This window comes from Elgaria multicarinata, chromosome 2 (genome assembly GCF_023053635.1).
Source record: "Elgaria multicarinata webbii isolate HBS135686 ecotype San Diego chromosome 2, rElgMul1.1.pri, whole genome shotgun sequence".
Taxonomy (NCBI): Eukaryota; Metazoa; Chordata; class Lepidosauria; order Squamata; family Anguidae; genus Elgaria; species Elgaria multicarinata.
The window spans coordinates 157,214,652-157,232,058 of NC_086172.1; the positions used below are offsets into that span (position 1 = coordinate 157,214,652).

General features: G+C 40.4%; 2 protein-coding genes across 2 annotated transcripts in view; both read right to left on the reverse strand.

Moving 5' to 3' along the window:
* FBLN5 (fibulin 5) overlaps positions 1-1,949 on the reverse strand; it is a 62,414-nt gene extending 60,465 nt beyond the window's left edge. Inside the window, exon 1 of the mRNA XM_063147635.1 lies at positions 1,638-1,949. Coding sequence (XP_063003705.1) covers positions 1,638-1,654 — 17 coding nt within the window. The 5' untranslated portion in view covers positions 1,655-1,949. The remainder of the gene's footprint in view (positions 1-1,637) is intronic.
* A 6,134-nt stretch (positions 1,950-8,083) lies between these two features.
* Positions 8,084-17,407, reverse strand: part of TRIP11 (thyroid hormone receptor interactor 11) — a 61,501-nt gene continuing 52,177 nt past the window's right edge. Inside the window, exon 20 of the mRNA XM_063117970.1 lies at positions 8,084-13,602. Within this exon, the coding sequence (XP_062974040.1) occupies positions 13,382-13,602 (221 nt within the window). The 3' untranslated portion in view covers positions 8,084-13,381. The remainder of the gene's footprint in view (positions 13,603-17,407) is intronic.

Here is a 17,407-nt window from a genome sequence, read left to right on the forward strand (position 1 = left end):
GTTGCAGTCAATCCAAGCTCCCTAACAAGCATACCCATATGAGACATCTGTTTGCAAACACATGTTGGTTAACAGCTTAGGCGTACACCCAAAGTATAATGTGCGAACACAAAGAACCACCCTGCTGAATCAGGCCAAGAGTCTATGCCTTGCAGGATTAGGGATCTTGATTCCTACAATTGCCAGGAGATGTATCCAGGAAGACTACAAACACAGCTAGAAGGCCACAGCCCTTTCCTGCTGCTGTTGCCCACCCCACCATAGCTGTCAGCACATATGCAAGTTCTATTATTTAGCCGCTATAGCTACTAGCCATGGATAAATCTACCCTCCTGAAGTAACTCTGAAAAAGCTCTGTTACTCCGCATTCGAAGTGCTACTTTTAAAGCACTGCTGACTGTCTCTGTTGGTTGACACTGGGTGGGGTTTGGGTAGGGTGACCATATGAAAAGGAGAACAGGGCTCCTGTATTTTTAACAGTTGCATAGAAAAGGGAAATTCAGCAGGTGTCATTTGTATATATGGTGAACCTGATGAAATTCCCACTTCATCACAACAGTTAAAGGTGCAGGAGCTATACTAGAGTGACCAGATTTAAAAGAGGGCAGGGCACCTGCAGCTTTAACTGTTGTGATGAAGAGGGAATCTCACCAGGTTCTCCATATATACAAATGACACCTGCTGAAATTCCCTTTTCAATGCAACTGTTAAAGATACAAGAGCCCTGTCCAACTTTTCATATGGTCACCCTAGGTTTGGGGGGGATTTTCAGAGACACTAATCAAAAGTATTAAAAAACACCAGGCAGTGAAGGGAGGCAAGATTAAGCTTTTGGTTTAGCTCCTTATTTCTCTCACTTCTACTGAAACTAAGCCTAACTGAAGGTAACTAATGTGTGCATATTCCTCCACTCTTCCTCCCTCTGTTCTTTCTCCCTTTCAAAACCTAGATTGTAAATTCCCTATATTGCAAGTTCCTTGGGGCAGGGACCTGTTTTTGTTTTACTTTTGCTACTCTACAAAGCTCTATTTACAGAGAAGGTGAAATAGCAACAACAACATCAATAACAATAACAAACAAATTGCTATAATCAGTGTCATAACTTCATTTTTTGTTATTAAAAAAACAATGTTTCTCAGTTTGCAAATCAACAGAGACAGTTGCTTTTGTAAGAGTTCTATGTGCAACTAATTCATCAAGACACTTATTCTCAAGGGAGATATTAATAGATGAAGTACATGGTCTTTCAATACAATTTCCAGCTAGAGGGGTTGTCTTAGCCAACAGTTGCAATAGTGCAAATTAAGCAACGAACAAACTTCCACAGCAGTTAACTGATTTTCAGCTTGCACAGAAAAATGCAAATTCAAACGCAAATGAAAAAACGAACATTCTTTAAGTTGCTGGAGCCATAAAGGACAGAATACAGCGCAAGCAGGAATATTGCTAGAGGTTTATATACATAATACTAAAGAACTGGGTGTTTCCTCTCCCTCCCCATCCTCTTACTTTACAGACAACTTGAACATGCCTGATGGGATGAATAACTTCTACAGTTGGCTAAGACTTGCATTTAGCAAACAGTCAGGAAAAACAACAACCCCTTCAAATAAGAATGCAGTGCATGTAGCACCTACCTTTTTAGTCCTGTCATGTCCAAAACTGATGAAGAAAGCCGAGGGGAGAAAAATAGAGCTTGCACAGCTGAATAGCTAAAAAATAGTTCTGTACATTAAAGCTTCTGCTAGAACTTCAGTCCTGACATCATTTATATTCCAGAGAATGAAAGGCCAGATCATGGAGAAACAGAGGAAAAGAGAGAGAGAAAGAGAAGGGGAAGGAAGGAGGGAGGGAAGGAGGGGAGAAGAGGGAAGGGAGAAGGAGAGGTCTGCTCCTCCTCAGACACTGGAGAGAATACAGCAGAAGCACCTGGTTTTGCTTAGTTCTCTTCTGTAATTCAGCATTAAACCAATTGGAGGAGGAATGTTAAAAATGAACACTTCATTTTCTAAGTATGTTAAACAATGCAAATAGGAGGCCTCAGTCTAGAGACAGCTGGTTTAGATTAGAGAGCTCACCAACTGGCTAGACTCCTCACAACACTCCTAAGGAGCCTGCCAGGATAAAGAAAAAAACACTCGCAGTTTGAAGGGAAGCCTTTCCTGCCACAAATGTTACAGAGGAGCGTGCCGCAGGAGAGGCAGCATTGGCATGGGATGGAAAGAAAGCCTCCTGTCAAGAAACTGTGGGGTAAGGGGGGGTGGGAGGTTGTCAAATACAAGGTACAAATAGGGTCCTTCCCGAAGAATGATACTGCTCATGTCTCATCATCTGAAGCATTTCTTGCCAATAGGATATACTGAAGAGGGCTTGTGCCATCTAGTAGATAAGGAGTTTAACTTCATGACAATTGCCGCTACAAGGATAATACATGACTTTTTAAAATGCATTCAGACACAAGAACCAACAAGTTAAAATGTTTAAGGGCTCAACCTTATCTTGGTAGTTCTTACGTTGAGTATCCTAATGTAGGGTGGATGGAGCACACCGCTGCCCTACATTTTTGCTAGATGGGTAATTTCATTCGCCTAGAAGCGGCGCGTTGGAGCAGGAGGAAAGGAAATTGGGATGAGCATAGGAAGCTATGTAAGGCAGCTTCCCCAGTCTCCTCCCCTCCCCAGCCCTGGGACCACTCTCTTTTCCCTGTCTTCATGCTGTTTTTTTAGTGCAGTATTGGGAAATATTGAGGAAGACTATGACCAGGTGACCTGCATGCCTGTTGATGGGTGACTTCAAGGCTCTTCCTTTTTATGGCTCTTGAAGTTTAAACCAGAGTTGGACTGGACAACTTTTGGATGTCTTCAGAGGATGGTCCTCTGCCAGCCCTCCAATGAGGGCTCCTCTCCGTAAAGTAGGACACATGGCAGTCCTACTTGAGGCTTGCTTATTGGCTTTAGCTCTTGGGGACCATTTGCTCTATATTTTTTGCCTGTTATGTAGATTCTACTTTTTTTACATCATGGAACTCAAAGTGGCTATGGGGGATTCTCAGGAGGTCTCCCAGTCAGGCAATGACAAGACCCAGGCCTAGTTAGCTTTTGCAAGGTTGCTGCCTTCAAGCCATGTTCTGGGACATACACATTTTAACTTGCTTTATGTGGCACACTGCTCTAGAGGTTGAATTGCAGGTGCAGCTAATAGATAAACAAGTCTTTTTTGTGCTAAGGTATCAGAGTGGACTGTTTTTCAGTCTGCATTACTGACAGTACTTAGATCACTAATTCCATTCCAGACTGAAGTTGATTAATCTGAAGATAGATGAATAAATGTAGGTGTTGTGCTTCTTCTGATACATGGAACTCTATTTTTTATGTATTCCACCATCTAATAGGAGGAGCTTTCATTCATTTCCTATGTTGAGTGAAATTCCACATTTGGAATCAGCTCTCCAAGGCTTACATCCCAAACACAGCTAAATGTACAAGTTTAGAAAGCAGATACGGAGGAGCATGTAGAGGTTAGAAAAACCAATCTGGAAGATGGAAGATACTTTAAACACACACACACACACACACACACCTCCAAAGAAATGGAATGTGGTGATTAGGATGCTAGACAGTTGATATATTAAATTTTCTCTTGTAAGAATGAGCAGACATTCTGAATCTTACAAGACCTAGCTGTAAAAAGAACAGCAGGTTTGCAGAAATATACAGCAGGCTCTATAAGCTCTAGAATGGAACAAGATTTGTTCCAAAGATTCCTGAGAAGATCAGTTTGTCACTTACAATATTTTTTAGCAATAAATATACTGCTAACCAGACCTACAATGACTCTGTATCAGGTAACCTGGCTCTTTCTTTTTTGAAGGTGGTGGGAGTTGTGGGGAGAGAAATTGCCATCCGTTATACATAAATAAATGGATTCTGATGCTTTGCAAAGCAGTCTCCACTTGAAAGCATGATTCATTACTTTATTCCCATAAAATCTGTTCATACTGCACTATATTACAGAAATAGATATTTTCTTACCATATTCATAGAGAGAGATTTATATTTTAAAAAAACCCAGGGCTCTTTGTATGCGTAATAAAAATCCACAAAAGAGGAGATCATTTTCCTAGGAAACTATCCATCTTTTACAGCTGTTTTTGCTAGAGAGGCCTGGAATCATTAACTGAATCAAGCAAAGGGAGTACCAGATGTTATCAGACATAGTTTTAAGTATATCTTTATAAGCTTTGTGTTCCCTGCTCTGTCACTATGAAGTGCACATGCTCTTTCTAAGGAAATTAGTTTCCCCTTTTAATATGGCTAAATTAGTTTAGTCTATGTAAGAATTCCATCAATCATAAAGGGAGTAGTTTACAAAAATAGTGAAGAATAACAAATTCTGCTTCTTGTTCTTATTTACCAATATTCTTAGGGCTTAACTACAACATGTTAATTGCATGGCTAGCAGACATGTGAGATTTTATAAAATTTAATCTTGTGTGAAATGAGGAGGGGGAAACATGCATGGAAGGGAAGTTTAACCCTTCCCTTCTCAGCCACATCCCCACTGCAAATCACTCTCTCACCCCAGGTCTTTCAGTTAGCTTTAGAGAAAAAGCTTCCATTGGTACCAATATGAGTTCCCCACTCCCCTAAGGCTAACGGGGCATTTTTTGTTAGGATTTGTTAGGATTATTGAGCAGGGGGTTGGACTCGATGGCCTTGTAGGCCCCTTCCAACTCTGCTATTCTGTGATTCTATGGCTTGGGAGGGAAAGAGTTAAATCTCCCCCTCTCCATGTATTGTGGTCCCTCCAAACCTAGGAGGAGGTGGAGGAGGAGGAGGAGGAGGATTAAATTGTGATGTGGCTGTCAGCCTGCAGACCATTATTATTATTATTATTATTATTATTATTATTATTATTATTATTATTTCAATATTGTCAACACTGACTGGCAGTAACTCTCCAGGTTTCGGGCAGGATTCTTTCCTAGACCTACATCAAGATGATAAGCCCTCAGAATTCAGCTGAGGGGGAAAGCCATAGCTAAGTGATGGAAGTCAACCTTTGCCTGAAGAAGGTGCCAGGTTCAATCCCTGGCATTTCCAGTTAGGACTAGGAAATTATCCTGCCTGAAAGCCTGGAGAGCTACTGCCAGTTAGTGTTAACAATACTGATGGATTAAGGGCCTGACTCAGTGGGCTTGTTCAGAAGACACCTTAAACCACAGTTTTAACCACAATGAATAAGGCAAAAAATGTTATTCACCGTGAACCGCCCAGAGAGCTTCGGCTATTGGGCAATATAAAAATGTAATAAATAAATAAATGGTTAAAGCCGTGGTTTAAGGTGTCTTCTGAACTGGGCCAGTATAAGGCAGCTTCCTGTGTGTTCCTGCAAATGTGCAGCTCACGCTCCCCTGAGCTGTATCACATCTATTTTGATGGCTTCCCAAAATCAGGTCAGAGAAAACAACATGCTAACCACAACATGAAAAAAAAACATAATTAAAAAAATGAACAAACCCCCCACTTTTCATCATTGCAGGGGAGAAAAAGATGTGGAAAGGATCTCTTCAAACGCAGGCCAAAGCAAAAAAAAGAGAGAGAGAGAGAGAGAGAGAGAGAGAGATGGTGATGACCACTTAGATGCCTTTTGAAAGGATTCAAGATATATGGAAGGACAATTCTATTAGTTGTTGTCAGCCATGACAGATAAACAGAACCTCCATATTCAGGGGCAGTATATCTCTGAATGCCACATGCTGGGGTGATATAATACAAGACCCACCACCACCATGCACAGCTTATGAGCTCTCATATAGGCATAGCTATGTTTTGTTAGAAACAGAATATTTTCTAGTCTTTCCCAATGTGCTGCTCCCCAAAAGCTTTGCTCCACAACTCCCATCATCCTTGATTTTTGGCTATGCCACTAGGCACTGATGAGACTTGTAGTCTAAAACATCCAAAGGACACCAGATTAGGTAAGGTCGAACTAGGTGAAACACTTTTCTGATCCCGGAAGTCAACTCTGGATGGCAGCAACTCTCCTCAGAAATGATTCCCCTGTGTAACATGAAATCAGATAATCCAGTTCTTCTGCATATACCAATCCACTCCTGTTCCCCAGCAGCAGCAGTCTGTCTCCCCCCACACTTCGACAGGCGGCCTAGAGCTGGACCTACCATTAGGCAGAATGAGGCAGCTGCTTTAGGCAGCTGTTGGTGGGGCGTGGTGGCTGTTTGCCAAGGTGGCTTTTTGCCTTAATTCACCATGGTTAAACTCGTGGTTTAAGGTGTCTTCTGAACATGGCCTGGCTTTCTGGCTTGAACACCATGGTTAAAGCCATGGTTTAAGGTGTCTTCTGAACGGGGCCATTGTCGACCATGCTAGATGGACCAATGGAATGAGTCAGTATAAGGCAGCTTCCTATGTTATACAGCATTATCTATACATGTCTACTCAGAAATAAGTTCTATTTCAACTGCTGTCCTAGTCCAGTCAGCTTCTGCATATGGAATGGGGTGGGGGGAGGGGCACCACCTTGTCCTTCACCTCAGGCAGCAAAATATCTTGGGTTGCTTCTACCTCCACCCCCAATTCCCTTCCTAGTAACTTCCACAAAAGAACTGTGGAGTTTTTCCCCACAACCCTGGGCCTGTCAAAACAACTTTTAAATTCTTTGCCACTGCCCAATGCTGTATTGTGCTAGAAATCTGTTTTGAAATCAGGGCTGAATGTAAGGAGACAATTTCCCCTCTATATACAGACACAAATCCACTTCAGGTTCTCTCCCCACCCTCAGTTCCTCTTTGGGTCTCTCCCTCCCTTCCTGCCCTCTCCCTGATGCTGTTTTTGGCAAGGCTTCTCTGCCACAAGTGCATTACAATATAAGAACTGTATTCTGGTGAGTTGTGTGAGAAAGCTACCATTGACATTACTCTTCCCTTGGAAATCCTGTCACTGAACAACTTCCCAATTACAATAGTATAGTTGTGTAATGGTAAACATTAATTTAATAAACTAAACATTTCTAAAGATAATGAAGAGACTTGTGGCAACTTAAAGTCTAAATTTATTCTAGCATATGCTTTTGTGGACTACAGGGCTATAGTCCACTAATGTTTATGCCAGATAAACATTAAGGTGCCACAATACTCTTTGTTGTTTTGGGCTGCAATAGACTAACACGGTACCCCTCTGGAAATTTCTTAAGGTGTATTTCTGAAGACAAGCATTTACTAACTAGGTTGTGTTTTTTAAAATGCTATATTGTAAAATAGCAGCAGTAGGGGATGTGAAAAGGCTACCTTTGTATAGGCAAACTATACCAGGGGCAGGCATAAAGTAAGTTATTATCCAACAGTTGGCCACTGGACAATCTTTGTCCTAGTGCTAGGACTCTGGCAAAGCATGCTGGACTAGGAGGACTTTGGCCTGATCCAGTGAGTTGCTTCTCATGTTTGTAAGCAGGCATACGTACCCAGGAACCCTTAGCACAGATTACTTAGGGCAGGGTTCCAGGTTTGATTTCTGGCATCTCCAGGGAGGGCAAGCAAAGAATCCTGCCTGAAACCCTGGAGCTGCTGCCAGTCAATGGCCTTGTTCAGAAGAAACCTTAAACCATGGCTTTAACCACGGTGAATAAGTCAAAAAGCCTTATTCACCGTGGTTAAACTCATGGTTTAAGGTGTCTTCTGAACACAGCCTGACTTTCTGGCTTAAACACCATGGTTAAAGCCATGGTTTAGGGTGTCTTCTGAACGGGGCCATTGTTGACCGTGCTAGATGGACCAATGGAATGAGTCAGTATAAGGCAGCTTCCTATGTTATACAGCATTATCTATACATGTCTACTCAGAAATAAGTTCTATTGAGTGCAATGGGGTTCATTATCAGGTAACTGGATATAGGATTGCAGCCTTAACTGTTCAGAGCATCTAAGTATACACTCATGCTTTGTAAATTAAAAAAAATATTCTGTGGACCACAGAGATTCTAGTAAAAGATCATGTAAACCTGAATTCAGCCTGACCTAGAAGTATAGAATTCCTCAAGGATGAAATTATACACAATCACACAATATAAATCCTTTAAAATTTAATTGATTTAGCCATCAACATTCCACTGGCTAGCAGTGGTCATTTACTGAACTTACCACAGATCCACTAACAAATGCAATCTATGGGGACGCTTCTTCCTATACATTTTGCTGTTTCCCTCCCCTGGCCCTGCAGAAATAGAAGTGCTTTGCCGTACCATGTTCCAGTTACCTGTCATAGCAAAAGCAGTACTATGTATTGAAGATTCTGAAACTTTACACACATAAGACTTGTTACACTTAAATCTTTACCAATTTCACTGCATTAATTCACTCAAGATTTTGCATTTTTTGCAACTGTAAACTATCTGTGCAAGACTCATAATTCTTTTCTTTTAAAATCCAGAAGCTGTTCATGTTTGTTCTTCATAACATTGGCAAAGTACATGTATCTTTATCATTCAGTATTCAGAAATGAATGCAAATGGTTTGGAATTAAAATAGGTCCTTATGCAACCCCTGCCTATATGGGAAACCAAGACCTATTGATTTCAATAGTCCGATTAAAGTGACTTTTATTTTATTACGTTTCTAGCCCATCCCATCTTGAAGGCTATAGGCAAAGTTAAAATTCAGGAATACAATATCCAGTCAAATTCAATTTAATCCAATACTCCAACACTGGCTGAACTAGTAGTATTCAACGGTGTAGTATTCAATAGAGATGCAGCGCTAGGGCTAATGACTTTGCCCTAGCATAAAGCAACACTAGCGCAAGATCATTATCATTTGGGAGCAACAGTGATTTGCTGCCAAAATTTGCTTTATACTAGGGCAATGCCATAAGTGCTAGTGCTGCACCACCATTAGATACTACTAATGATAAGTTAAGTGTCTTGTACTATATTTGTAAAATACTCAAATTCTTACACCTTTACTTGTCTATACTTTAGATACAAATGGCATTGTTGGGGGTTCTTAGGGTATATGCAAAACAGTGTTTTGTTATCCAGTTTTCTCACTTGTTGCAGGAGGACTCAATCTCATGTGCTCCAACTCTAATTGTTTACTGTCTCTGGTAAACAACTTTCTCTCCTCCCACCCCGCCCCACATTTTGAAGACATTATGAGGATGCCTTTCAATTTATATATTAGGTACTAGTGTAAGGTACTAGTTACCATACTTCATGTATCACTCCCTCACCTCCCACCCCCAGGGATTTAGATGTAAAATTTGAGTTGCAAGCAGATTCATTGTGCCTTACTATATAGATATAAATGCACACATGAACACTAAGACCCATTGCCTGCCTTTGCTCACGATGCAACTAGTGAGGTTCAGTTTAAACAGATACCATAGGGAAAGTATGCGTTTTCTAGCATATCTAGTTGAAGCAACCGACACCCTCTGTGTTTTAAAATCAGAGTAGGACAAGTTATTCCAAAATAAATAAATGCAACATGCAGCAGCCTGACTACTCTTCCACAGCCATGAGGATAGAGGGCTGAGGCAGCCATTCTTGGGGTGCTGAAAACACACAAGGAAATCCATATTTCAATTTGTGCAATATTACAGGGTGTTCAGTTCACAATACATTCCTTTTTCTTGCTGGGTAACCTTTTACTGTGGGCCTGTATTGCTTAATTATTTCTTTAAGCAAGTAGACAGAGGTCTGAGAAGAAAACTTTCTCAGCCTGTCTGGACCTTTGTTAAAGGCTTTTCCTTTGTTTTTATTTTTATAGTGATTTTTAAATTAATGTTTTAATGTTTCAACTAAGTGTAGGGATCACTCCATAAGCACAATGAAACAAACAGGGATTCCCCCCACCTCAGTTGCCACTTAAGGGTATTATTGGGTATTTATTTGCAACAGTAGCAAGAACATGATTTAATAAGCGAACAAATAAGTTATATCAGTAACAATTCATTAGCTAAACATACAGCTTATCAATGCCAAGGACACAATAGGAAAGCAAAACTGCAGTTGCTGAAACAATTCCAGTTGCTTATAATTACATGTGACTACTTGTGCCAGGTTGAGGATGTGCATCTAAATATTTTAGAGTGGATAGACGTCTACATGTTCATTGAAATGCACATCCAATTTAGGCCCACGGTTGCATATTTATCAATTTGTGTTGTTTCACCTTCAATTGGATGTGCATTCAGTTACGCATCCACATTCTGGCACAGGTAGTAACATGTTAATAGGCATGTCCAGCACTGGATTGAAGCAGAAATATTTTATTAGACTGCTGCTTGGCTGAGGGTGAAAAGGCATAGGAAAGAACTACAAAAGGATCTCTCCGAACTGGGTGAACAGACTTTAAAACAGCAACTGCAATTCAGTATAAGTGCAAAGTGATGCATAGTGATGTAAAAATAACTTCAAATATACTCTGATGGGGTATGAGCTGGCAGTGATCGACCAGTGAAGGAACCGTTGGGTTGTGGTGGGTACCTTAATGAAAACACTCATATTTTAAGAGACAATTAGGAATGGGTTGAAAATAAAATTGCCAACATCATGGCTTTAATCAAATCTATGGTGTGACTAGGAATACTGTGTACAGTTTTATTTTTAAAAAGCAAGTAATGAAGGACATGATAGAGATGTATGTAATCAGACATGGTGCGGACAAAATGGGTAGATATGTTTTTATCCCTCTCACAGTTAAAACTATGGATTTCACTACCAGCAGATATGGTGATAGTCGTCATTGTGAACAGTTTTAAAAGGGGATTAGACAAATTCCTGTAGGATAAGGCTATCAATGGCTACTAGTTATGATGGCTTTATGCTACCTCCACAATATTCTGTTTGAACAGAATGGTGGACTAGATAGACATCTGATATAAAAATGAATGCAACACCTCATATTTTAAGTTTTCTCTGTAGTCTATTGGAAAAATTATAGTCGTTTTATTTTTTCAAGGAAAGTATTTCAAGTGACCTAAAATGTGTGAAAAAATCATTTTGAAGTTTTAAGATTATGGTCTTGCACATCAATACTATGACATCTAAAAATGTGTCCGCTAAACATCCTGAAATCAGGATTTCCCCTCCCTCAATACTGTTAAGTAATCCATGCTCGGAATATGGATATTGTATTTCCAAACCAAAACCTAAGCTTATTTCTTTTATTCTATCCTATAATCTGTCCCCCTCTAAATGACAAAAAGATTCAATGAAGAATGTTAAGAGTATGAAAAGTCAAAATGTAACAATTCATTATGAACAGAAATTCTTAAAAACTTGCCAAGTGTTAATTTATAAGGATTTAGTTTCATCAATACATAAATAGAAAGAAAATGCTCTTTGCAGTCATTAATTTGGCAGCTTCTAGATAACTACAATTTCATGATTTACTCTATACTCAAACTTAATTGAGTTCAGACTGCAGAAAAGTAACTAAGACACACAGGAGAAAAGGCTGCAAGTTCTAACATAGAACTTCCACTATAGGCAAAATCCAACATCATGCGAACAGAGTTCTGCTCATGCAATGGGACTTCCCCTCCTCTCCTGCTGCAGCTCCCACACCCTCCCAAAATTTGCTCCAGAAAATTGCCAATCCCTCCAGAACAGATTTTTGAGGGTGTGGGGGTCTGCAGGGGACAGCGGGAATTGCCTCCTCCCTGTTCCGCTGATGGATGCTGTTCTGTCAGCAGGAAAAGCTAATTGGATACAACCCAATATTACCTTTTATTAATAATGATGTAAAACAAGTTTTATAGAAAAAGGGATACTTTAAAGAGATACTGTGTCTCTAATTATTTTTCCAAGGCAGCAAGAACTCCTTCCAGTCCTTGCATCAACATTAACACACTCAATATAAATGGTACAAGTCTGTGCAGCAAGTTTTACAGAATTCTAATTTTTCTAATGTAGATCTATTTACATATTTGGAATAAACATCATTCTTCATTTCAAGCTTTATACATATATTCATATTTTAAATCTCCATCTAAATTCATGTGTATAAGCAATTATCTCTTAAATATACATCTTGAACCGTTACATTATTGCATACTTCAACCATATTTACACTATGAATTTACAAATGAGATATTAGGTTTCCTATTAGTGGTCAGTCACTAAATGTGGAAATGCAGAAAATTGAAAAAGGTTTGAGAATTACTTAATGCTGGTAGATTTGAAATTTTCATTGTCCCAAGTAGCTACTGGAGCTAGGAACTCCAATTGAGGTGTCATCCAGAAATAAAATTTGAGAGGTATTGATATTCTTGCACTCAAAATAAAATAGTGCAACTAACAACTCTCACAGAACTCCTCTTTCACTGGCACGAGTTATGCCAGTAACAGAAAGGTGTGCACACAGATGCATGTGTACTAAGCACTTCCCAGTGCATCTATTTAAGTTCTTTGGGCTTCGACTGATGTAGACTATTTCTTGGTCATCCAGAGTCAACATCCTTATGATTCTGTTGCCTCCAGAATACCCAGAAAATAGACTTGGTCCCGTAATGCCATGTGCTTTGAAGCCTCATACTTGTTCAATTCTTTTCCCCTTCACAATATCATGCTGCAGTGCAACCCATGCTAACTCAATTCAAATCAGAGAGGATGCCTAAAAGCATAAAAACATTTCAGATCAATACTACCTTGGATAATATGAAATCCTTTCCCCTACTTAATGGAGGAGGATTGTTCCAGATTGAACTGCCAAAATAGGATCACAATCTGACTTGCTGCAAGGACTGGGAGTTTATTTCCCCATCACTCTAGGCTCAAGAAGGCGTGGGCTGGAACCGCTTAAATGATACTTCAATGGACCAGATGCATCCCACAGGCTGCCCACTGCCTATCCCCATTGCACCGGATTCCTAATGTGCTTACACAGCCTTTTCTGGAGAAGTTGTATCTTTTTTATATAAAGACACCCTAAAATAACATCCCATCTATAGTTTAAGTAGCAGTTCAGACATCTTTGCCAAAAAAAGAAACTGCACATTGTGGTTGAACTGACACTGTTCTGTTTAAATGGATGCTGAATAGCCAGAAGGCCTTGGGTAAGTTGGTAAACCTCTAACCTTAATTTTTGCTATTTTACAAGTAGATTGGCTTTTTCCATTTGAAGTTAACTTAGCAAACTAAATATAACAACTATTTTTCCTGTGGTGGCTACAAAATCCCTAAAATAATGGATTAGTCCAGAAATGCACTTTTAAAATTGGCTGGGGGGGGGGGGGAGGGACTCAAAGAACTTAAGAACGATTGTACATGAAGAACTTTTTACAAAAGGCCTCTTTGTGGTATATTATACAAATGCAGTGTTCTCTTTTCCCTTAAAGTGCTGCTCATCATTGACTCAGAATTGTCTATTGCTTTAACAAGTCTTTTAGTACTGCACCAGCACTAGCATCAGGTGCTACTGGCAATGGTGTGAAAGTGGGCAAGGCATCAGAAATGGGTTTCATAAGCAGATGACCCGATCCACCACTTGCAAGATTAGCTGGGGTGATGAGGGGGACTGCTGCTGATCGAGGTGCAAGGAATGGATTTGCATCTGGTCTTCTACTGGTTCCTGAGGCTGATGGATCTGATAGGAAATAAAGCACTACAGTTAAAATATTATCTAACAATTCATTTCCTTAAATAAGATATTGTTCTAAGCAAATCTTCAACAGAGAATGAACTTCGAGAAGTAAGTATGCCACCAGTTTTACAGCACTTAAATTGCTCTTCTTTTTGACTAATCATCCCCAAGGATGTAACGACTTACGAAACATTTGTAAGAATAATTTTCTTTATAATAAGCTGATTGGTGTGAAATCCAGGACAAATAAAAGGAAGTACTTCTTCACACAGTGCATCGTTAAATTATGGAACTCACTACCACAAGATGTAGTCATGGCCACCAATTTGGATGGCTTTTAAAGGGGGTTGGATACATTCCTGGAGGCAAAGGCTATCAATGGCTACTAGCCCTGATGGTTGTATGCTATCTCCAGTATTTGAGGCAATAAGCTTGTGTGCACCAGTTGCTGGGGAACATGGGTGGGAGGGTGCTGTTGCACCATGTCCTGCTTGTTCATCCCTGGCCAATGGCTGGTTGGCCACTGTGTGAACAAAGTGCTGGACTAGATGGACCCTTGGTCTGATCCAGCAGGGCTCTTCTTATGTTCTTAATAATAGTGACTATACATGTACACACACACAATGGGCAGTATATCCAAACCTGCCCGCCTGCTAGCTAGCGGAATGGGAAGGCAGCGGTTCTAAAAGCAACGAGTGCTAATGCTTTTTTCAGAATGGGACAAGTCAGTGGAGCTTGTAGAAGGAAGCTCTGTTGACCTGTCCCAATTGGGAAACAAGGATTTCTGCTGGTTTCTGTGGTTGCTTTTAGAACCACTCGCTCCTTGCTACCCAATTGCTGGATCCCACTTGCACAATAGATCAAGTGGGAGTGCAGCAGCAGTAGTTCTGGATACTAGTCATAATATGTGTGTATATTTACAGCCAAATCACAACATAATGAAGTGCAATTTTTCCATTGTTTCACAATTCTTAAAAACATGCTGCCATATGGCAAGAAAGACACACATGAAATTTGGCAAGAGACTGAATAAACTACAGAAGACGCACTTTGTCTTCACCTTATAATAATTTTTCACTGATTGATGAATTTTCACTAAATTGATGATATAATCAAATCTAGTCCTGCTGAAAGCTGTCTGTTCTACCAATGTCTAGTTTCAAATCTTCCCAAATACCCATTTTAACATTATGACATTGATGGAAAATTCAATATAAAGTTATGTAGATAGCGAATGGCTTTCTTCGCCTTCCCTTATATATACTCAGCCGACTTTTAAGATTGTCAGAGGAGGCCTTGCTGGTTGGTCTACAACCAATAAAATGCTAGCATCCACCATCTGGAAAACACACTTGTTTACCTGGCCTTCTCGTAAATAATTAATGGTTTTTAATAGTTTTAAATGTGATTTTTTAAATATTTAGATGTGAACGACTTAAGGATTTTTTTATATTAAGCAGTATATAAGTATTATAAATAAATAAAACAAGCAAGCAAGGTAGAGTACAGACAAGTGGCGCAGAAGTGCCGAAATGGCGTCAGGAAGGCTAAAGCTGTGAATGAGCTGAGATTAGCGAGGGACGCTAAAAGCAATAAAAAGGCTTTCTTCAGATACGTGAGTAGTAAAAGTAGTAAAAGGCAGAGGAAAGAAATGGTGGTTCAACTGCTTAATGAGGATGGCAAATTGATAACAGACGACAAAGAAAAGGCTGAAGTGCTCAATTCCTACTTTGCCTCGGTCTTCTCCCAAAAGCGGGTCTATGACCCCCCTGGAAAAAGTGAATCAGAAGTTGAGGGGGCAGGATTGCAGTTTGAGATTGATAAACAAATGGTCAAAGAACACCTAATTTCCTTGAATGAGTTCAAATCTCCAGGGCCCGATGAACTGCATCCAAGAGTAATGAAGGAGCTAGCGGAAGAACTCTCAGAACCTTTGTCTATTATCTTTGCAAAATCATGGAAGATGGGTGAGGTGCCGGACGACTGGAGGAGGGCTAACGTTGTCCCTATCTTCAAAAAGGGCAAAAAGGAGGAACCTGGGAACTACAGACCAGTCAGTCTGACATCCATCCCTGGGAAAATTCTGGAGCAGATTATAAAGAAGTCAATCTTTAAACACCTTGAAATCAATGCAGTGATTACTAGAAGCCAACATGGATTTGTCAGGAACAAATCCTGTCAGACTAATTTGATCTCATTTTTTGATAGGATAACCTCCCTTGTGGACTGTGGGAATGCTGTGGATGTCATATATCTTGACTTCAGCAAAGCTTTTGACAAAGTACCACATGACATTCTGATTAACAAACTAGCTAAAAGTGGGCTAGATGGAACAACTATTAGGTGGATCCACAGTTGGCTACAGAATCAGACTCAAAGAGTACTTATCAATGGAACCTTCTCAAACTGGGGAGAGGCAATGAGTGGGGTGCCGCAGGGCTCAGTCTTGGGCCCAGTGCTCTTCAACATTTTTATTAATGATTTGGACGAGGAGGTGCAGGGAACGCTGATCAAATTTGCAGATGACACAAAATTGGGTGGGATAGCTAATACCCTGGAAGACAGAAACAAACTTCAAAGTGATCTTGATAGGCTGGAGTGCTGGGCTGAAAACAACAGAATGCTATTTTGGGCTGCATTAATAGAAGTATAGCTTCCAAATCACGTGAGGTACTGGTTCCTCTCTATTCGGCCCTGGTTAGGCCTCATCTAGAGTATTGCGTCCAGTTCTGGGCTCCACAATTCAAGAAGGACGCAGACAAGCTGGAGCGTGTTCAGAAGAGGGCAACCAGGATGATCAGAGGTCTAGAAACAAAGCCCTATGAAGAGAGACTGAAAGAACTGGGCATGTTTAGCCTGGAGAAGAGAAGATTGAGGGGAGACATGATAGCACTCTTCAAATACTTAAAAGGTTGTCACACAGAGGAGGGCCAGGATCTCTTCTCGATCCTCCCAGAGTGCAGGACACGGAATAACGGGCTCAAGTTAAAGGAAGCCAGATTCCGGCTGGACATCAGGAAAAACTTCCTGACTGTTAGAGCAGTGCGACGGTGGAATCAGCTACCTAGGGAGGTTGTGGGCTCTCCCACACTAGAGGCATTCAAGAGGCAGCTGGACAACCATCTGTCAGGGATGCTTTAGGGTGGATTCCTGCATTGAGCAGGGGGTTGGACTCGATGGCCTTGTAGGCCCCTTCCAACTCTGCTATTCTATGATTCTAGCTAACCTAAGGTATAGGTTGTTGAATTTTGGGTTGCAATGGGTGAATGCAGCCATGCTAACAAACCATGGTTTGTTAACCACAAACTACCCAGAAAGAGAACCCATGGTTTTCTGTCAGATTGTGAAGTCTGGGTTCTTTAAAACATAGGTTGTGGTCACGTGCGAACCCAGAATTGTGGGTTGTTCTTGGGTTGTTTTGCAGGTCTACAGAGGTGGAGGGCAAGAGCAACAACAACAAAAAACCCAGCCACTCTACATGCTAGTACTGTGGTACTCCAAAAGTGTTTTGGATAGAGGGAGAGAGCAAGTGAATGAGAAAAGAAACTAACAATCCAGGAATTGAGAAAACAAACCGGCTTGTTCGATCATGGGCAGCAAACCATAGGTCAAATGAACCATGGGTCAGCATTATGTGTAAAATAGGCCAACATGTGCCTTATCTTACCTTATCCTTTGTTATAAATGGAAGCCATATAGTTGAGTTTGAACTGCTGACCTCATTTTCATTTTTTAAATTAATTTTTGAAAATAGCAATAAATGCTTCCCACAGTTTCCATTCTAACAGATTCCTGGTTTGTTGTTATG